The 21,742-nt window shown below is 37.1% G+C and overlaps 2 protein-coding genes across 3 annotated transcripts in view; both read left to right on the top strand.

The window, feature by feature from the left end:
• The window catches only part of LOC109080799 (extracellular matrix organizing protein FRAS1-like), a 108,607-nt gene extending 92,270 nt beyond the window's left edge, over nucleotides 1-16,337 (top strand). The window contains exons 48-74 of the mRNA XM_042724434.1: nucleotides 402-526; nucleotides 2,128-2,268; nucleotides 2,460-2,687; nucleotides 4,175-4,288; nucleotides 4,453-4,603; nucleotides 5,121-5,280; nucleotides 5,383-5,551; nucleotides 5,660-5,906; nucleotides 6,253-6,597; nucleotides 7,098-7,258; nucleotides 7,344-7,491; nucleotides 7,586-7,791; nucleotides 7,977-8,133; nucleotides 8,320-8,505; nucleotides 8,604-8,806; nucleotides 9,260-9,535; nucleotides 9,663-9,895; nucleotides 10,194-10,354; nucleotides 10,884-11,098; nucleotides 11,215-11,365; nucleotides 11,501-11,608; nucleotides 12,485-12,644; nucleotides 12,732-12,848; nucleotides 13,077-13,243; nucleotides 13,325-13,530; nucleotides 14,148-14,294; nucleotides 14,545-16,337. Of these exons, the coding sequence (XP_042580368.1) occupies nucleotides 402-526; nucleotides 2,128-2,268; nucleotides 2,460-2,687; nucleotides 4,175-4,288; nucleotides 4,453-4,603; nucleotides 5,121-5,280; nucleotides 5,383-5,551; nucleotides 5,660-5,906; nucleotides 6,253-6,597; nucleotides 7,098-7,258; nucleotides 7,344-7,491; nucleotides 7,586-7,791; nucleotides 7,977-8,133; nucleotides 8,320-8,505; nucleotides 8,604-8,806; nucleotides 9,260-9,535; nucleotides 9,663-9,895; nucleotides 10,194-10,354; nucleotides 10,884-11,098; nucleotides 11,215-11,365; nucleotides 11,501-11,608; nucleotides 12,485-12,644; nucleotides 12,732-12,848; nucleotides 13,077-13,243; nucleotides 13,325-13,530; nucleotides 14,148-14,294; nucleotides 14,545-15,120 (5,258 nt within the window). The 3' untranslated portion in view covers nucleotides 15,121-16,337. The remainder of the gene's footprint in view (nucleotides 1-401; nucleotides 527-2,127; nucleotides 2,269-2,459; nucleotides 2,688-4,174; nucleotides 4,289-4,452; nucleotides 4,604-5,120; nucleotides 5,281-5,382; nucleotides 5,552-5,659; nucleotides 5,907-6,252; nucleotides 6,598-7,097; nucleotides 7,259-7,343; nucleotides 7,492-7,585; nucleotides 7,792-7,976; nucleotides 8,134-8,319; nucleotides 8,506-8,603; nucleotides 8,807-9,259; nucleotides 9,536-9,662; nucleotides 9,896-10,193; nucleotides 10,355-10,883; nucleotides 11,099-11,214; nucleotides 11,366-11,500; nucleotides 11,609-12,484; nucleotides 12,645-12,731; nucleotides 12,849-13,076; nucleotides 13,244-13,324; nucleotides 13,531-14,147; nucleotides 14,295-14,544) is intronic.
• A 263-nt stretch (nucleotides 16,338-16,600) lies between these two features.
• Nucleotides 16,601-21,676, top strand: LOC122137462 (annexin A3-like). 2 transcript variants are annotated; one of them, XM_042724429.1, is made up of 14 exons: nucleotides 16,601-16,737; nucleotides 17,002-17,033; nucleotides 17,161-17,208; nucleotides 17,519-17,606; nucleotides 17,722-17,816; nucleotides 17,903-18,016; nucleotides 18,174-18,264; nucleotides 18,361-18,440; nucleotides 18,519-18,575; nucleotides 18,907-19,000; nucleotides 19,082-19,177; nucleotides 19,283-19,341; nucleotides 19,413-19,535; nucleotides 19,788-21,676. In XM_042724429.1, exons 2-14 carry the CDS (start codon nucleotides 17,019-17,021, stop codon nucleotides 19,845-19,847), a joined length of 1,020 nt encoding a protein of 339 aa, XP_042580363.1. In that variant the 5' UTR covers nucleotides 16,601-16,737; nucleotides 17,002-17,018; the 3' UTR covers nucleotides 19,848-21,676. The 2 variants fall into 2 exon arrangements, with proteins under 2 accessions (XP_042580363.1, XP_042580364.1); XM_042724430.1 differs by having other exon boundaries at nucleotides 16,642-16,771.
• Nucleotides 21,677-21,742: the final 66 nt, after the last annotated feature.

Here is a 21,742-nt window from a genome sequence, read left to right on the forward strand (position 1 = left end):
ATTACATTTATAAAAGCTGGCCACAACTGCCAGGCATTGTTCAAGCCTTGCGTGAAAGATGAATAGTATGTTTTATATCTGAGCACAATCATGTTCAAATGAAGACTGATAACTCATTAGATGACATCTAGCCAATAGATCTCTACCAGGGCATCATGTAAGGAGGTTTCATGGGTGAAGATAAGTTTTTATTTTCCTTTCTGGCCCTCTTAGTGATGGCTAGATTGCATTCAATGGGAGTTCTGCTGTAGTGCATGTTTTATTCATTCATTACACTTGACCTGTGGGATATTTTTAATGGTGGCAAGTGAGTTTACATTATTATTTAATACCAAAGGCAGTATAGGAAGTGCTGGGCTGCTGGTCACTGGAGGGTTTTTCTCTGTTTGATGTCGTTGCAGGAACACGGATCAGCACGTTTACCCAGGCTGACCTGGCCTCCCGCAACATTCAGTATGTTCATACCAGTGAAGAAGAGATACACTCTGATGACTTTACCTTCACTGTATCTGATGGAGGCAATGAGGTGCATACACACACACACTCACACACATTCAGTGGGGTCCAAATGTCTGTAACTACATGTATGCATGCACCTCGTCGTTGTCATGAAAATTACAAAATGCAAGATGCAACAAGATCTCTCATTTGTCATAAAAATAGAAATGCATAAATTTAATTGTATCATTTATACACACACACACATTCAGTGGGGTAAAAAAAGTCTGTAACTATATATATATATATATATATATATATATATATATATATATATATATATATATATATTTGTGGAGTACCCCCAGCTCAAGTACTGCTCAGTGTTAAAATCAGTGTTATTTTTTTTTAAATTGTTGCACTGAAATAATTGAATTAACTTAAATTCGATTAAAATAATATATCATATTGAATATTAAAATATTCAAAGAAAATAAAACTGTAAAACTTAAAAACAGAATATTTAAAATGTTATCTTTTTACGAAAGATTGTTAAAAGTTACTAAAAATATAACACGAAGGTTAATTCAAAATATAATAAATAATTTAATAGTATATAAATAATATTAAAATAATAGTGGCTGCTGTAAAAGAGGCACAAAATAAATACTAAAACATTTTGAAATTCATGTGATTTTTCAGCTGAACGAATTGTTCTGCTAATGATATAGTTTGTTATAAAAAGTGATTAGACACACTCATCCTTCACGGTAACTAACATTGATATAAACACGTACATCCCCACCCTTCGCTTTCTATTTCTCATTCCACACATACTGAGCACACACTTCCTCCCACAGTAATCTCAACCCTCCCTCTCGCCTTTTCATACTCTCTTCCTTTCACCTCTTTTCTTTCCATTATAAACACATACACGCCCACACACACACACTAATTAGGGCCAAAAGAGCTTGAACAAACACAGGCTGCCTAGTGAGTGTCTGAAAGAGATGAACACACAGTTATCCTACAATGGGCTTTTCTCTCAGCAGGAAACACTCTTCTGCCATTTTGAATGGAAAATAATGTTCAAATACATTTTGGGTTTGCATTGTGCTGCTCAATTAAAGGTGCTTTTTTATGAATGCTGCATTAGTTCATATGGCAGTTGTCTTAGACTTATACTGACACCTAGTGGCATGGATGCAGAAGCAATACTTTCTGATACCAATGCCATTGTAGAAATGCTTCACTTAGCCATGATTATTATTCATTGGCCCAACTCCAATGTCAAATAGAACAGCTTTTATTAGGCTATTGATATGGCTGATATGGAGTCATTTCATGTGATTTAATCATGCTTTTCAAAAATGTCTTCATTTCTTTAGGATTAAAACGTTTTTAATTGCTAAGTATTGCATCTTTAATGTACAAATTTTCTATGTTCTCTTCGTACTTTAACTGAGGATGTTTTTCTTTTCTAATTCACTTTAGCTGTGTGATTTAAAACCACTTTTCTTTATGGTCTATCTGTTTCTCTACATTTAACACTGACAGGATAATTGCATTAACCTATTTAGTGAGAAATTAGATTGTGTGCTGCAGAACAATTGAGCTCATATCTGGATTCAATTACTGAGCACTGTGTGCATTTAATTATTTAATTACTGTAATGCTGTTGTCCTTCAGATTTCACAGACATTCTACATCACCATCCGGCCGGTGGATGACTCTCTGCCCATCCTGCAGGTGCCAGGGATGAGGGTGCAGGAGGGGGTGAGGAAGACCATCACTGAGTTTGAGCTGAAGGCTACTGATGCTGACACAGAGGTATCGCTTATAGGTTTACCCTAACTGTGCTGTCAGTTATGCCGGGGTTGTGCTTCATGTATTATTTGTAAAACATTTAAAAAACTAACAAATGTATGGACTTACATCAAAGCTGGTTGCGTAGGATTTTAATGTCGTACGTTAGTAAGATTTTTTTTGTGACAATCTTTCTTCCGTATATTCTCTGTTAGGAGGACTCTGTTACGTTCACTATTGTTCAGGCTCCTCGGCACGGGACCATTGAGCGCACAAGTAATGGTCAGCATTACCGCCAGACCAACACCTTCACTATGGACGACATCTATCAGAACCGCATCAGTTACAACCATGATGGCAGTAACTCCCTCAAAGACAGATTCACCTTCACTGTCGGTGATGGCACCAACATGTTCTTCATCATCGAAGAGGGTGGGAAAGAGGTCAGTAAACTTCCTGTGTTATTTGAGTTTTTCCATGTATCCAGTTGTCATCAATGTAATAGTAATTTATGTAGAAGGCCATATTTCAGAAAATCTCCCCCAAATATAGTAAAATACTCATAGAGATGATTTAGAGAGAAAATGTCCCTCTTTTTTGGCCAGGGTTATACCCAATTCTTTTCCAGAAACACCCTGGGAATTTTTAATGACCACAGAGAGTCATGACCTCAAATGAACATGTTATCTGAAGGACAGTGCCTTTTTAAAGCGTAGTGGCCACATCATTATACTGTGACATTATGACCCACACAGCACCCCCTGCTGGCCTCACTAACAGCTTTTTCAAAAACAACCTCTGCTTGCCCTGCTTATCTTCTTTAGGAAACTAAGTGAGAGCTGCTGGGTGATCTCCTCATGAAAATGATTTGTACATGTAAAAAAATATGTATTTCGCAACCACAAACTGCTACAGGTTAGTCTGTAGTAAATTTACACGATTTAATAAGAAATTTCAGTTGAAAGGTCTCAACAGTATGCACTACTGTTCAAAATCAAAAAATTAGATCAGTATCTTATTTTTTTAAATAAATATTTTAACAATGAGATACAATTAAATTGATTGAGTGTAGCAGTAGACATTTCTGTTTAAAAAAAAATGCTGTTCTTTTGGAATTTTAAGTGATCAGTAAGTGTATCCGTTTTCCACAAAAAAAATAAGCCTTTTTTAAAAGCTAAAAATAATAAGCAATGTTTCTTGAGCACCAAATTAGCATTTTACAATGATTTTTTTTAAGATCACGTGACGCTGAACACTAGAGCAGTGGCTTTTATTAAATTATTTAAAACAGTTATTTTAAATAGTAATATTTCACAATATTTAACAATTTTTACTGTAATTTTAATCAAGTAAATATAACCTTGGTTAGCATAATAAACTTATTATAAAACATTAGTAAATTGTACCCTTTCTTCTGATAGTGTATGCACACAAACGTTTTTGCATTTGAATATTGTTCATTTCTTTAAAGACATGAATATATATTAACATATGAATCACCTAAAGGTATCCTGTCCATTTGTTTAACGTAGTCATTTAGGCAACATGTCAACTTACTCTCTCTCCTTCCATCATAATGACTCCATCCATCAACAGTCGCTTTTTCCTCTTCTAGCTGCGTCAGCTGCTCTGGGAGGTAAATGGTCTCTCAGTGGACGTTGATAAAGGGACACCTCGTCTTGTCATAAGATGACAAAATAGCAGCCCTATGACAGTGTTTAATCAGGAAGGTTAAGAACACCATTGCTCAGCACTTTAGAAAGCCACATTAGAATTTAAATAGGTTTGATCTGGGATTGAATGGATATTAAAGTGAGCATTGTTGGTAAATGAAAAGCAATCACTACTATGGAAATGCATGAAACAGGGTTTGCATCAGCTAGGAGGGTTTACATTGTGTGTAAATGTCAAATAATATCCTTTGTTTCAGGTTGTCACCGCTGCTCCACAGAAGTTTAAAATTGATATTTTACCTGTTGACGATGGGACCCCTCGTATTGTCACCAACCTCGGCCTGCAGTGGCTGGAGTACATGGAAAATAAGGTCACTGTTTTGTATTTATAATCACATAAGAGCTCAATTTATTCACCCAGTGGTACACTTCTGCCTCCTACTGGCATTGTTTTGCATTGGTGCAAAAGTGATTGAATTTATTCACTTCCATACCAAAGTACTGAATGGCATTTTGATGTGAAATGGGATTCTAGGCCACCAATCTGATCACCAAGAAGGAGCTTCTTACTATTGATCCAGACACAGATGATGGACAGCTGACTTATGAAATCACTACAGAAGCTAAACATGGCTTCCTGGAGAGTAAACTCAATCCTGGCAAACCTATTACCTCTTTTACTCAAGGTATTATTGACACCTCCCAAAGCTAAGAGCACACTACAAGGCTGAAGCTATTTTGTAACAATACTTCCCAAAGCATATTCAACAGATAGACACAGGCTTTTTTAATCCACAACTTATTAATGCTCTGACTAAGGTCCACTAGGAGCCAAAAAAACATCAAACTGCTGCCCACGTCGCCCACTATCTTTTTGTTTGGTTTTCCTGTCCTGTGCAAAAACAACCACAAGCCTTCCTCCATATTGTTCCAAAATGACCTGTTTTCAAGAATCAACTCTGGCATCGAATTAGTATGAAAATACATTTTGGGATAATAACCACAGTAGGGGAGGAGAATGATCTTGTCGCACATAGTCTGTGATTCATTTTGTAGAAAAACTAAAAACAGTGGCTCTAAATGTGTGCAGGACATCAAGCTTCAGTCTTGTAGTGTGCACATGGTGTTACGTACTAAATACTTCTGCATCAAACTCTTCTAGTACATATGGAGTATGTAATCTTAATTTTCTCTGTCTTGCAGCTGACATAAATCTGGGCCTTATCCGATACGTTCTGAGTGAGGACAATGTTCAGGAGACCATGGATAACTTCAGGTTCCTAGTGAAGGACAGCAAACCCAACATCGTCACTGACAATGTGTTCCACATCCAGTGGTCTCTTATCAGCTTTGAGCACAAGAGGTGCGGCTGCCTCAAATTGAGTTCTAGTCTTCATCCAATCAACCTGTTTATGTTACAAATGAATGAAACTCATTTTCATTAATATGTGTCTTCTGTCTGCAGCTACAATGTAAGTGAAAAAGATGGAACCGTGGCGGTCACAGTGAAGAGGACTGGTAATCTGAACCAGTATGCTATTGTGCTGTGTCGTACTGAGCAAGGCACGGCCACCTCCACTTCCAGCATGGGCTCTCGGGCCGGACAACAGGACTATGTTGAGTATGCTGGACAAGTACGTTTTAATGTATTCTATATTATTTCAAAGTGTTATTCTCTAAAATATTCAAATTCTCTTTGAGTTGATAGATGAAGTCAAATGCTATTTAATGTGGTTTCACAGGTTCAGTTTGATGAGAGAGAAGACACCAAGGTGTGCACCATTGTGATCAACGATGATCAGGTCTTTGAGAACATTGAGAGCTTTAATGTGGAGCTGAGTATGCCAGTGTACGCCTTGCTGGGGTCAGTGACCCGCGCTAAAGTCAATATCAATGACACGGAGGATGAACCCACCCTGCAGTTTGATAAGAAGACTTACCACGTCAATGAGAGCACAGGCTTTATCTTTGCTCCTGTTGAGAGAAAGGGTCGGTGGAACCAATTTCTACAAAAAAAATTCAAAATAATAATAATAATTTAATAGATGTGCATAAATGCATATGCTATAAATCCTAGTTTCAATAATTTCAGCAATTTGTCAAGTCAATGGGCATAACATGAAAAAAGTTATCATTTTATTGACCAGAATTTTAAATCTGCTTTTTTATATATAAAAACTTGCTTTATTCTGAGAACCTGTGAGGAACAGTCAATAAAAGTTAATATGTACACACTACTGTAAAAAATAGTGTATTGATGATAGGACTACAAATTAGCATTCTTTTTAAACAGATTATCTTCATCATCCTGGGTTATCTCTTGTATTTTATTTAGGTGACAGCAGCAGCACAGTCTCAGCCCTCTGCTACACTGTGTCTAAGTCAGCCCGGGGCAGCAGTCTGCATGCTCTCGAGTCCGGCTCTGACTATAAGACCCGTGGCATGAGCAGTGACAACAGAGTCATCTTTGGCCCAGGTGTGAGCATGTCTACCTGTGACGTAAAGCTGATTGATGACAGCGAGTATGAACTCTCTGAGGAGTTTGAGCTGGTGCTGTCGGACGCCTCAGACAATGCACGGATGGGTGATGTCACTGTGGCTAAAGTCATCATAGATGGGCCAAATGATGCCTCCACTGTCTTCCTGGGCAACGCGTCCTTTACCTTCAGTGAAGATGCAGGTTGGTGCACTTTAGTTTTTAAAGATAGTATCATTGGTATCAGTTTTGTTTTAAGCCTTGGTGGTTGATTTATTAGTTTGGAGATTGAAATATAAAGAAGGGTAATTTTGAAATTCCAAAAATCTTTTAAACAATAACAAACTGAATGGTGGAGATTTTAAGCATTTATTAAGGATGGAGTGCAACAATAACAATTCAAAAACAAAACAAAAAAAATCAAACAGTTGTGTTGCTTCATATGTTTGTGGGTATATTAATATTTTCACAAGAATATTTTTTTCAGGATTTTTTGATGCATAAAAGTTCAAAAAAAGCATTTATTTGGTATAGAAATCTTTTTCAGATTTGATCAATTTAATGCATTCTTGCTCAATAAAAATATTAATTTCTTTCAAAAAAATTATGTTACTAATCCCAAATTTTTTTATGTATGTGTTTGTATGTTTTTACATTTTTCCAATACTCACGCAATATTGATAGTCTGACGTATTTTCCTACAGGCACCATTGAAATCCCTGTTTTGCGCCAGGGAAGTGACCTTTCCTCAGTTACCTCTGTGTGGTGTGCCACACGTCCTGCTGAACAAGATTCAGCTACGCCCGGCGTTGACTACATCCCAAGTTCCAAAAAGGTGGAGTTTAGACCAGGCAAGACCGAAGAGGTAATCAAACTAGACTGTTCTTATATGTGTTCTGACATCTGTAAGACGATTGGTGTTTACAGACCTCATGCTTACTCTCTTCTAGACATGTAGTTTGACCATAATGGATGACATTCAGAACCCTACAATCGAGGGGAAAGAGTCCTTCATCGTGTTTCTTAGTTCTCCCAACGGAGCGGTCCTGACTGAACCATATGAAGCCTCTGTCTACATCACTGACACCACCCAAGACAGTGTGTTTACTAGACCATTACAGTCTGTGAATTAACATCCATTAACATTATACTGTATAAACATATTTATGGAGTCAGTGCTTTCTTCTTACAGTACCTAGCATGCAGTTTGACAAGCTGGTATATACGGTGAAGGAAAAAGATGGTGTTCTGCACATCCCCATTTTTAGGACGGGAGATCTGTCCTATAAGTCTTCCGTCCGTTGTTTCACACGCACAATGTCTGCTGTGGTGATGGATGATTTTGAAGAGAGGAGAAATGCAGATGATTCCAGGATTACTTTCCAAAAAGGGGAAAAGGTTTGGTTTCTTTTTGTCCATGATTCATTTTTAATCAATTAACCAAACTTCTGTGAATTTAGTATGTCAGCAGAGTGGAACAGAGTCATTTTATGATACGGTATTGTTTTCATATGGCCTCTGTATGGAAGTTTTCGCACAATTACAGACAAAGAATGTCAAAGCCTCTTGTTTCTGATTGGCAGGTGAAGAATTGTACCATATTGATCCAAGATGACTCTGTGTTTGAGCCAGAAGAGGAGTTCCAGGTCCACCTTGGAAGCCCACAGGGTGAGCACTGGATTGGAGCCATGATTGGAGTCAACGACATTGTGACTGTGACCATCACAAATGATGAAGATGGTGAGTAGTTAGCTTGTTGCTTAACACTAAAGCCTAAACAGGTTTAAACAAATTTACATTTTCAAAGAAAGCCCTTGGAACATGAAGCCATGGGTTCAAATGTATTGCCTGAATGCACTAAGTTGCTTTGCATAGAAGTATCTGCCAAGTGCATAAATGTAAACATGTGCACATCGTGCTTTTTAGCTCCTACGATTGAATTTGAACAAGCCTCATACCAAGTTCGTGAGCCCCCTGGTCCAGATGGAATTGAGGTTTTGAATATCAAGGTAATCCGTAAAGGAGACCTTGACCGTACCTCCAAGATCAGATGCAGCACAAGGGATGGATCAGCCCAGTCAGGTGTAGACTATAACCCCAAGAGTCGAGTCCAGTCCTCAAGTTCAGCTATGTTTATTTTTTTTTTTTTTTTTTTTTTTTTTTTTTCAATTGTAAGAATATGCCTTCATTCTAATCTTATAAATCTGTTGTAATGATTTCCTCAGGTGTGGACCACATCCTCTTTAAGGTAGAGATCCTGTCCAATGAGGACAAAGAGTGGCACGAATCTTTCTCGTTGGTTCTTGGTCCAGACGACCCTGTTGAAGCCGTGCTTGGAGAGATCACCATGGCCACAGTCACCATCTTAGATCAGGAAGCTGCAGGAAGTCTCATCCTTCCAGCACCACCCATTGTAAGAGACAGACAGTAGATGCTTGTAGGGCTGACATTTCGTAAATCAAAATCTAATTGTCAGTTAAAAAAAAAAATGCATCCTATTAATCAAATCACATACACTACCATATTAAAAGTAAAATATATAATATTTTAATTTATTAGAAAGTGTAATTTATTCCTGTGATGGCAAAGCTGAATTTTCAGTGTCCAACAATTTGACTGACCCCAGACTTTACAGTAATTTTTTCCCATATCGTTTTCCTGAGTAAGGTTGGAACAAATGTCCCTGTAGAAATCAGTATAATATTCTACTATCATTCAACATTTTTTATAATCAGTTATAAATTTTAAAAGTTATTTTTCTGTTTAATAATAGACTCAATGAGAGCTGTAAGATCTCACAGCTCTCTTTTGATTGAATCATGCTCTTGAAGGTAGGTTTCATGTTGACTTCTTTCTCTCCTCACAGGTGGTGTCTCTGTCAGACTATGACTACGTCCAGGAGGTCACTAAAGAAGGCAGTAAGAAATCTCCATCTCCTGGATATCCTCTGGTCTGTGTGACTCCCTGCGACTCCCATTACCCCAAATACTCAGTCATGAGAGAGCGCTGTGAAGAGGCAGGCATCAACCAGACCTCCGTCCACTTCAGCTGGGAGGTTGCAACTCCCACAGACACCAGCGGAGCACGATCACCCTTTGAGACAGTGACAGATAACACACCTTACACCACAGTTAATCACATGGTCAGTCTGATACTAAGTCTGGTACTAAATCGAATATTTCCGAACAGTGAAATGTAAAATAATCTAGAAGCATTTTCACTTTTTATCTTGGGTTCCTGTGGTTAAATAAATATTTTTCTCTTCACAGGTCCTGGACAGTATCTATTTCAGCAGACGTTTCCATGTGCGTTGTGTAGCTCAGGCCAGAGATAAAGCCGGGCACCTGGGAACTCCACTGAGGAGCAACATAGTCACTATTGGCACTGAGGGATCAATATGCCACACCCCCGTCACTACAGGAACCGCTCGAGGCTTTCAGGCCCAGTCCTTTATTGCCTCTCTAAAATACCTGGATGTCAAACACAAAGAGCATCCGAACAGGTCAGGAGTGACTTTTTTTGTAAGCAAATGATTGAATACAGACGTAGAAGTCTTAACTCAGGTTTTAAAAACATTTTTCAACTGAAACTGCAGCTGTAATTTTTTGTAGAGGACTAGATGATTTTTGCCTCTGGGCAAAGCAAGATCAAAATGAATTTATACCTTTGAAGGAACAGCAAAAAATAAAACTGTTAGACAACTGCAGATTCAAAAGAACACATTTTGCAGCCTATCTTCAGTACTTCAAAGAAGAAAACGGCATTTTATCAAGAGAGTAATACTTTTTTTCTCTGAACAGGATCCATATCTCAGTGCAGATCCCTCATCAGGATGGAATGCTTCCACTGGTGTCCACCATGCCTCTGCATAACCTACACTTCCTGCTCTCCGAGTCTATTTACCGTCAGCAGCATGTCTGCTCCAACCTGGTCACACTTAAAGATCTGCATGGCATCTCTGGTGAGAGATCAAAGCAGGGACAGCAGATACAAACCTGTTTTATCCACCTTGTTTTTGTCAACAGCCTGAATGTGACTTGAAGTCTCCTGGTGTCAGCTGCTTCCAGTTATTTTAGCTGTACAAAAACAGTCAGTTATGCCACTTTATATAAAAAAAACCTGGGTTTTGTTATCATATTATTTAAATCAATGTAATATCGTAACCATAAATACACTGGTTTGTAATACAGTTAGGTGTACTATTTCCTGCACTTTGTTCTTCTTCTAGTTATTTATCTATAGTGGCTATACTGGCTAATAAATTGTAATTCTTGTGCATTCACAGGAAAGTGAAAAATGAGGTAGATATTCTACATGACTTAGTTGGCGAAATTGCCTACTCTTTTTATGTCGAATGTTTGGAATAATCTTTACAGAAAAATGCTTCAATCATTTTTTAATTCAATTAAATATTAAGAATATTGCAAATTTTAGAACAATTAGTAATCATATGTTTCAACTGGAAAAATATGTTGTAAATACTCCCCCAGAAACCGGCTTCTTGGATGATGTGTTGTATGACAGCATATCCCTGGGTCCCGGATATGACCGCCCATACCAATTCAACCCCAGTGTTCGAGAACCTAGAACCATCCAGCTATACAAGCATCTCAATCTGAAAAGCTGCATATGGACATTTGATGCGTATTATGACATGACGGAGCTTATTGATGTTTGTGGAGGATCAGTAACTGCTGACTTTCAGGTTCGTGTGAATACATGATTTGTATCCCAGTACAAATGATGTATAAATATTTTTGTCTAGACAGAATCTGATGTGGCAGATTTAGTCCATACAGCAATTCGGGTGCATTTTTGCAGGTCAGAGACTCGGCTCAGTCGTTCCTGACGGTGCAGGTACCGCTCTACGTGTCCTACATCTATGTGACGGCTCCTCGTGGATGGGCCTCCCTGGAGCACCACACAGAGATGGAGTTTTCTTTCTTCTATGACACAGTCTTGTGGAGAACAGGTACATTTAGTTTCACCGCCAGCCCCAAAGAAACTGGACATACTCAAGCACAATCTGTTGTATATCCTGCTTTCATCTTCTAACTGTGTTGCAGCTGATGTTAACTGATTGCTTATGAACATTTCTTTACTCTAGGCATCCAGACAGACAGCGTGCTTTCAGCTAGATTACAGATCATTCGGATCTTCATTAGGGATGATGGACGGCTGGTGATTGAGTTCAAAACCCACGCCAAGTTTAGAGGTCTGTAACTTCTATTTTCAGCAATTTGTTCTCACTTCCTTTTCATTTATGAACATAACGTGATGCTTTTACCTGGAGACATTTAAAATTGTACTTAGACACTACTTACTATTAAAAATGAATGAATGTCATTGCATTAGAACAGGATTTCCCAAACCAGGGTTCATGAAGGAACTGCAGGGGGTTCGTGAGTTGAAGAAAAGTTAATAATTAATTAAATCAAATGTTAAATTGAAATAAACAGATAAATGAATCTGCACAATTTATTAAAATAAAATACAAATTGCATAATAGCTTAGTGTGAATCAAAAAGGTAGATAACAGTAAATCAAAGGCCGAGATTTAATTAAAAGGTATACAATCTGTTGCATTATGTGTTCTGTGCATTATTGTGTTCGTTTACACATGAGTAACGTGTTTTCAGATTCTAAGTTGACTTTATTTACACACTTGCATAGTTTCCAATGCTCTTATGGACAGATGTTTACAGCATTTAACCAATATTCCAAAAAAAAAGAAGATAATTTAGAAAAGTTTGAGGGTTTGGACATTTGAAATGGAAGAATTTAAGACATGATTTACTGTATAAAATAAAAATTAATTATTATTATTGTTATACAATTGTAATTCACAACAGTAATATATCTCTTTCTTTATTTCTTATAATTAGAGTTAAAACTATTAATAATAATAACAATCATAAAACCATGAACATGCAAATATGTCATTAAATTATTAAAATACTAACTTAAAGTCTCAGTGTTTCTGCATTAGAATATCCAACTATGAGGCATTCTGAAGTGTGGCATAAGTGTCCAAATACGTTCTTGACATCTCGAATTATGAATGACTGATGAAACTTGCTTCTCCCTCTAGGTCAGTTTGTCCCTGAACATCACACCCTCCCTGGACAGAAATCTCATCTGATGGCTCCAGATCACTTGGGAGGCATCGAATTTGACCTGCAGCTGATGTGGAGCGCACAGTCCTTTGATTCACCCTACCAGCTCTGGAGAGCCACAAGCTCGTACAGCAGGTAAGCAGCGTCAAGTCTAATGCTCTCACATTAAGGAAGCGTATCCATCTTAATACCATTGACCGTGTGCTTTCTGTTGTGCTCTAGGAAAGACTACTCTGGGGAGTACACAGTCTTTCTCATCCCCTGCACGGTACAGCCAACCCAGGCATGGGTCGACTCTGGGGATAAGCCTCTTTCCTGCACGGCCCATGCTCCAGAGAAGTATGTTACCATGGTGCTTTTCCATTGATAACTCCTAGAGGACTCTTAAATGACTTTTTGCATTGGAAACGTTTTTAGTTTCACCGCCAAGCTTGAATGATACTGCAGTTGTCATCCACTTTTAGTAGACTCGTTTTACAGGTTTCATCAGGTGCAGCCTGTTTGTGTGAGTCAACAAGAATATTCAATAACATGCAAGGGCTTGTAACACTCTATTTCAATCCATAGATTCCTGCTGCCCATCGCCTTCCAGCAGACGAACCGCCCTGTTCCTGTAGTCTACTCTCTGAATACAGAGTTTCAGCTTTGCAATAATGAGAAAGTCTTTCTAATGGATCCTGCTCTTGCAGACATGTCTGTTGCTGAGATGGACTATAAAGGAGCCTTTTCGATGGGTAAAATTAGCAAAGTAATGAAAAAATAATAATAACCGCCACTATTATGCTTTCAGTCATTCATTGCTTGATATTATGCAGGTCAAACACTGTATGGCAGAGTGCTGTGGAATCCTGACCAGAACTTGAATTCGGCCTATAAGTTGCAGCTAGAGAAAGTATATTTGTGTACGGGACGGGATGGCTATGTGCCCTTCTTCGACCCCACAGGCACTCTGTACAACGAAGGCCCTCAGTATGGCTGCATTCAACCGAACAAGCACCTCAAACACAGGTTCCTACTTCTGGTAGGTGTCTGTTGTAACAAGTCCAGACCAGTTTAACCAGTCTAACAAGATTTATTTGGTGTGGTTAAGTTTTAACTCCTACACTTTTGTGGATGGAATTGTCAAGGAGTGTTTGAACTGTTTTATGATTTTTTTGTGTATCTTGGAACTAATATTGAGACTGACAGCAATGATGATTTAACAGCAGAGAATTTTAAAAATGCAATGAAAATGAAAAGACAAAAAAAATATATGGCAAGTTAATAAGTAAGAAATAATGTACATTCATCCATTTTCAAAAAGAATTTCAAATATAAGATTTGGGGTTTATATGATTTTTTAAAATATATTTTTGAAAGATGTCTCCAATGCTCAAGAAACCTTTTGATTAATTTCATGCATCTTGGTTGATTAAAAAATTGTATTTGCCCCACTATTCTGAATGGTGAAGTAAGTTGTCTTAAAGCTTCCTCTAAGAGAGAGCGTTGATCAAGACAAACACGCCATCAGTATTTCAATAATAGTAACACTGGAGTCCTTCGAGGGACATTTTCAGCTCAAATTCAGTACAAATAATAGATCACAGGATTAAGTATTCCTGAGGGCTGTGTAATAATTGTAAATAATGTATCACATAGGACCGGAAGCAGCCTGACGTCTGCGATCACTACTTCCATGATGTTCCATTTGAAGCCAAGTTTGCATCTGACCTTCCTGATCTCCAGTCCTTGTCTGCGATGCCAGGTGTAGACGGATTCACAATGAAGGTGGATGCCCTTTACAAGGTCAGTGGGGGCAAGATTCACCAAAAAGTTCAAGTTGTTAAACAGACCTTCTCTGTCAAAGCCAGATCTATTCAGCTGTACCCTTCGGGGAAGTGCCTTGATCTGTTTGTTTAGTAAAAGATGCCAGACTGACAGTGTGCCATGACTATAGGGAACTGGGCTAAAGGACAAGATTATAAAGGGGATATAATATATGTAAAGGGGTTATTTTGCTGGGGTTAGAATCTTATTTGCATTTGCTCTTCTTTAGGTTGAGGCAGGGCACCAGTGGTACCTCCAGGTCATCTACATTATTGGACCCGAGTCCATATCTGCTCCCAGAATCCAGCGCTCAGTGACCTACGAGCTCAAACGAAGTCGCCGAGATCTGGTGGACCGTTCAGGTCGTCTAATGCTGGATGAATCCCTGATCTACGACAATGAAGGTGACCAGGTAAAGAATGGCACCAATATGAAGACATTGAAGCTTGAGCTGGAACCATCGGGCACCTTCAATCCCCAGATGGGAGGATCCATTGGGGGTGGCATGGCAGCCATCATCCTACTTTTCCTGGTCCTTCTAGCCGTCTGCCTCATGGTCAGAAAGTGCCGCAGGGTTGTAAAAAAGAGGCCTGTGAAGGCAGTGGAGGATTATCCTCTGAACACAAAGGTGGAGGTCTGTATAGAACGTCTGGAGAAAAACCTCAACAGCAAGCACTGCTCTGTAAGAAACATCAACGTCCTCAACAAGAACCCAGAGACCTACAAGGTCAGTGGGGTCAAGGTCAAACAGGTCAATCTGGAGGTCAAACTGCACAACAACCTGAATGACGGCACTGAAGTCTGACCTTCTACAGTAGAGTATTTAATGAGAAAAAGAAACATTTTCGAGAAATATTTGTAATGACATGATGTTAATGTATTTTTGTATGACCATGAGGATAAGAGGGAAAGTATGCTTGCCAGCTATGCAGTGTAAATCATTTCACAACTGAGCTACCTCAGACATTAATAAACAACACATAATGGTATCATAAGATCTAACGTTTCCAATCTCAGTTTTAAATCATCGCTCTATGTAAGAATCGTACAATGGCTCAGTGGTAGCTCAGCCACTTTGTTTAAACGAATGGAGAGTTTGTATGCACCTGCTATTTTGTCACATCAGTAAAAACACATGAAAGTATTAAAGGAAGGATAAGTGCCAACACTTTGGCCTGGGCGAGTGATGTAAATACGTTCATTAAGTGCAATTATCGGATGACATGGTTGTCCCTGTATTTTGATTTGGCTTTTGATGCTCTGCCTCATTGTGTAATTTACTGTACTTTTGGCCTGATCACCGGTGTGCCATGCTGATATTTGTCAAGTGCGATTTATTTAATTCCAAATACGAATAGACTGCCCAAAGTGACGTGTTTGTTCGTTTATGTAAACCTTTGGTACATGTCAACGAGAAACCAAGTGTTTTGATAAATTGTTTGAAAATAGATCATAGATTTAATAACCACTATTGATTTATCAGTCTGCTGACTCCATTGAAATGCTGTAGCCTTTATTGTTTTAAAACACTGGAAAAAAGAAAAAAACTGCTGTCTGTACTGATATAACCAAACACTACCAAAAATCTTCACATGGATTTTTTTATTTTTTATTTTAAGATTATCCACCTCATGTTATCCCACATTATTTAGTCTTGTATTAATGTCACATCATGTATTAAGTAAGGCACATCTATAGTTTGTATCGTTTGTATAGTTGAGTCACTCAAATGTTCTGTATTGTTGTATTAAGTCATCACTTGTCACATGTGCTGATTTGATCAAGAAAATCCAGAATCTTTAAAGCACAGGGGGTAGTGTGGGAAATGCTACAATTATTACTTCATGATCATCTCTCTCTCTCTGTCTCTGTTATTCCTTTTTGTCCATTAATATGTGTCTAAGTGAGTGCCTATCAAACAGAGAAACATTTTGGAGATATCAGTTTTTGGTGCTATCATTTATGGTAAAATAACATGATGCCTGTACTTGTGCCTTTTAAACAATAAAATGAATAAACCTATTACAAATGTGTGGCACACTTTCTCAAATTTAATATGTTTATATAATCTATCACCAACTTGAGTTTTAGGAGACTTTGATTTTAGGTATATAGAGTTTATGTGCAAAAAACCAAAGATTTATCCTGAGACAACTTCACCTCACATGATTGTTATATGTGTTACAGTAATAGTAGCCTACTTGTAATGGTAATACAGTTGTTTTGGAAGAACAAAAGAAATGCAAATTTTACTTTTGAATTGTGTAGAAAGTGAAAAGCAGCTCGTTATTCAAGAAGGGAGAGGCTCAGTAAGAATGCATTCCTTTTGAGATAATCGCATCATGTCTCTAACGCCCTGAAAAGCAGGTGAGAAGTTAAACCGGACAGAGGGCCACGTCGTCTATTACTTTGTATCGTGAAGGTAAGAGCGAAGACTTAAAAAGTATACAAAACCGGTGGGTAGTACGAATTATAAATGTTTGTTTAATAAATGCTACAGCCTTTGTCGAAACTTGTTTGTTGTTGAGTATTTTTTTAACTGTAAGGCAAGAAAAGCAAAGGTGAATGAAATAGATTCTCCTGCATGAGTTTTGCATGACTGTGTAACCACAAAGATCATGCATTAGTAATCGATTAGCTAAATCGAAATTAATCGAATCTGAACTGTGAATGTGTTTGTTTATAGAATCCTCCCAATCGAAAATGTCAGACTTGTGGGTAAGTAAAATTTTGCAAACGACTGCACTCCCTGAAAATTAATAATGAAGAATTTTGTTAAAACCAAATTTGCCGAGATTTAAAGGTGCAGTATGTAATATTTAGGAGGGTCTTTCTTGTATTGCAGGATGACTTGGAGAATTTTGCTCGTGCCCCCTCTTCTTTCACAGCAGCGGTAAGCATATATATATATATATATATATATATATATATATATATATATATATATATACACACACACATATATACCTCTAACCCTAATGGAACTTACCGTTAAACAGTCTATTATTTTTTAAACAACTACAAGAAAGTAAACATTAAGTTTAATCAGTAACATTTAAAATTGCTAGAGTAAATAAAAATTGACTTGACCTGTAAGCAGACTTTTGACTTAAAGCCATATAATTATTCAGACAACTAGCGTGACAACTAGCTTCCAATACTTACATTTACATTTTATTTTTTTTTTACTGCACATTGTTCAGCCAGGGGAGAGAGGTACCATTAAAGCCAAAGCTGACTTCAATGTCAGTGAAGATGTTGCAGCTCTCCGTAAAGCAATTGAAGGCATAGGTATGATTTAATGTATTGTATTGTACATGTAATATATTGCCGTATTCTTCTTGTTGCATTCACTTTATATATTGTATATATTGTTCCATCAAACTACAATAATTTCACTTACCAGGCACAACTGAGAAGACACTGATAGACATACTGACTCACAGGAGCAGCAGTCAGAAGCAGGCTATTTCAAAGGCATATGAAGAAACCACAAAGAGGGTAAATCTGTGTTCTCTTTCTGATACTCTTTTGAATGTGTGTGTTTTTTGTGTTCATGTGAAAATCTGGCTAATTTGTTTGTCTAGATTCTTGTTAATGACCTAAAAGGTGACACCAAGGGCAGCTTAGAGGACCTGCTTGTTGCACTCGCAAGACCGCCTGCAGTTAATGATGCTAAATGGCTAAATAAAGCAATCAAAGTAAGTTATGTTTCCTAATTCTCCCTTGTGGAAAAATGTTATGCCTTGTACAGTGTTCTGAGTCAAGCTTCAGGGATTTATGTGAGCAATGTTTTGTACCAATGTGAGGCAGATATTTCCTTCTTTTTTTATCTTGACATTTATGCAATGTTTTCAGGGGGCTGGAACGGACACCAACATCCTGATAGAAATACTTGCCTCACGGACAAATAAACAGATCAAGGAAATGTCTGCCGCATTTGCTGAGGGTGAGATGAGAAATCTGTTGTCACAAAATGTAGTTACATGCAGAATATAGAAAGTTACAAAAATGTGTAATTCCTTCCCTTCCCTTTGCCCAACAGTAATAAAGAAAACACCGATGCAGAAGCTAAAGACAGAAGTTTCAGGGGATTTTGGCAAAGCAATCCTTCTGCTTGCTGAGGTGATTAAATACATATGAATGGCAGTTTACTGTAATAAACGCAGCTCTGGAAATTAATGATGTTTCTCTCACTGTAAGGGTGCAAGGGATGAAAGCACCAACGTGAATGCAGACAAGGCTAAAGAGGATGCAAAGGTATAGAAAACTCATTTCATATCTAGAGGTCATCTTTTATATAATAATACAAGAGATCTAGCATAAATGTATATGTTGTGTTAAAATGTTTTGAATAAAAAAAAACTGCATCAGATCTTTTTAAGCACAATGACAGTATATAAACTCCTCATTATCTTAGTCTTTTAACTAGTTTTCCTTTTTATTACAATAATTAAGTCTTAAACATGATTTAGTTCTCTTGAATCCATCCACTATGGGCATCAAGCCAAAATCAGTTCACCTGTATTAAAGATGCTGTTATTTATATGATTAGATGTGAGCACCTGCATGTTCTCTGTTTCCTCCATAGGCCCTCTATCAGGCAGGCGAGAAGAGACTGGGAACTGATGAGTCCAAGTTCATTGAGATCCTCTGTAAAAGAAGCATCCCTCACCTGAGACAAAGTATTCAACTTAAGTGTTTCACATGGAAACTTAAATGGCAGGTGTGTTTTATATATAATTGACATTGCTTTCCTGTTACAGCAATATTGGAATATAAAAACATCAGTGGCAAGACTTTGCAGAAGAGCATTGAGAAGGAAATATCTGGAGATCTGGAGGAACTGCTGGTTGCCATTGGTACAGTCAATTTGTATTTATACATTCTAAATGCAAAATCATTTGGAATTCGATGCAAAAATATTTACTTATTCATTTTTTAATCTAATACACTTTTTTTTCTAGTAAAGTGTGTGATGAGTACTCCTGCATACTTTGCTGAAAAAATCTACAAAAGCATGAAGGTATGAATAGAAGCACATTATTGTCTGTCATTGAGTTTGTACAAGACTGATGTTTATTTGTGAACCTGCAGGGAGCAGGTACAGATGAAACCACTCTGACCAGAGTAATGGTCAGCCGTGGAGAGATTGACATGCTGGACATCAGAGCTGAATTCAAGAAGCTCTATCAGCGCTCACTCTACAAAGAAATAAGTGTAAGTATTCTCCACTCATATAAACTCTTTAGAACAGGTTCAGGCCATCTGCCATTGTTCTTTCAAATATGCTTGAGTCCAGTAGTACATCACTTCCTGATCTTCAGGTTTATTAGTTGAATCGTGCCCTTGAGATATCATAAACTCACAAATGATGATTTCACTCTTTGTTCTTGTATCTGATGTTGTGGGACAGTCTGAACTGATTGTCTCTGTGATTATGATGGGTGATTTTCCTGTTCTTTATTTCAGTCAGATGTATCTGGCAGCTACGGTGACTGCTTGAAGATGATTTGTGGAGGAGAAGACTAGCCTATTTACAAAAGAACCCCTTGGGATACTTTATAAAATGGTTTTATTAGTAGCATTTTTCCAGGTGTCTTAGGAAATATATCACTTATATTTACAGTTTGCTACAGATAAAAGGTATAGAGTGAGATTTATACTGATTTATGATATTTAAAACATGCTTTTTATTTTTGTCTAAACCAAAACTGTTAAGACTTTTTGGTAGTGAATGGCGCCTCGCAACAGCAGGCATGACTTTAATAGTTACTTGAAAACATGAAACATTAAAATTGTGCTGATGAATCATGCATGTTAAAATTAGAAACTAAAATATCATATATTTTGAAATGTATATATCAATTTCATATCTGGAAACTCTATATCACCACAGATTTGCTGTCAATTTGTTGACTCCACTGAAATGCCATAGAATCTGTTATTTTAACACTGATCAAGAAAGAAGTATTTTTTGTTTCATATGGGTTTCAAGTTTCAAAAGTTTTTCAAACTTTTTGATGTCAGGTGCTATCATTTATGATAAAATAATCAACAAGATACTTGTATTTGTACCTTTTAACAAAGAAATAAATGAATAAACATATTCCTAGCATATAGAGCACACACTGTGTTCATATTTAATGTATGATTATTTAATCTGAGTTTGTGTACAATGTCTCATTCATTGCCAGAAAAGTTAAAACCACGTGAATGTTAGTTAGCATATGCGTTACATTACTATTTGTCATTTTAGTGTGTTTTGGATATATATATATATATATATATATATATATATATATATATATATATATATATATATATATATATATATATATATATTAAAAGCTGATATGGCTTGAGCAGGTCATGAGAAAGGTAATTCAGTTGGATCAAACTGGTTTTATTGCTTGGCAGTTATCTTACAATCTCCATCACTTATTTAACATTATCTATTCACCCAAAAATACATGGTGTTTGTCAACATGGTACAGTGCTCAACCCTTCTGTTATCTTTGGCTGCTCCACCTTGTTACAGTGCAAAACATTAACAGGGTGGACAGTAACAGGAGGGACACTATTGCTATTCATGTGATGAACAACAAGCTAGTGCGTAGTGATCATTGAGGAAGATTTTTAACATGTTTATTAACCATATTTTTCAAAATTACAAAAAATTACCAATTTCCTCTATAAATGAGCGTAACAGGGTGGATGTGTTATGCTTTACCACATCAGTGAATCATTTTAAAACACAAAATAAAGGGGTGAATTAAGGAGTGTTAACATTCAATTCAGTGACACAACATGTTTTAAAGATTTTAAACATTAAAAATGTATAAATAACAAAAGATACATTGTATTTTGTTGAGGAATATTGTAAATAAGAATATACAACAATACTGAACATTTTGGAATTTGTTTGATTTTTATTACTTATATTTGTGGCTGAAGTTATGCAAGCTTACTTGCGGGGACATGGCAGTTTAGCCTACTTTCACTTAAATATGATGAATTATTTTTAATTAGTTAATTTTGGGTCCATATTTATTGTGTTCTATGGTAGAGGGGCAGTAACTTTGTAAGATGAGCATTTAAAAACAAGTATTAGCCCATTTTTAAAGAAAATATAACATATTATACTATGGGGACTCAAATGGTACCCAATACTAGGAATGACCCTGCTACTCATAATTGAACCCCCCCACCCCCTTTTTAGGGGTGTGTATATGTTTGTAGTTATATGTTTTGGTGTGAAGTATGTGAGTTAAAAGAAATGCTGTAGGCCTGTATGCTTGTGTAGTTGTGATTGTTGTATAATAATTAAAATCAATAAAAATAATTGAATAATAATAAAAGCTGATATTGCCTTAATATGTGTTAAATGATCATTAAGTAAATAAAGTGCAATTTTCCTACTGAAT

The sequence above is a fragment of the Cyprinus carpio genome, chromosome B5 (assembly GCF_018340385.1).
Source record: "Cyprinus carpio isolate SPL01 chromosome B5, ASM1834038v1, whole genome shotgun sequence".
Lineage (NCBI taxonomy): Eukaryota > Metazoa > Chordata > Actinopteri > Cypriniformes > Cyprinidae > Cyprinus > Cyprinus carpio.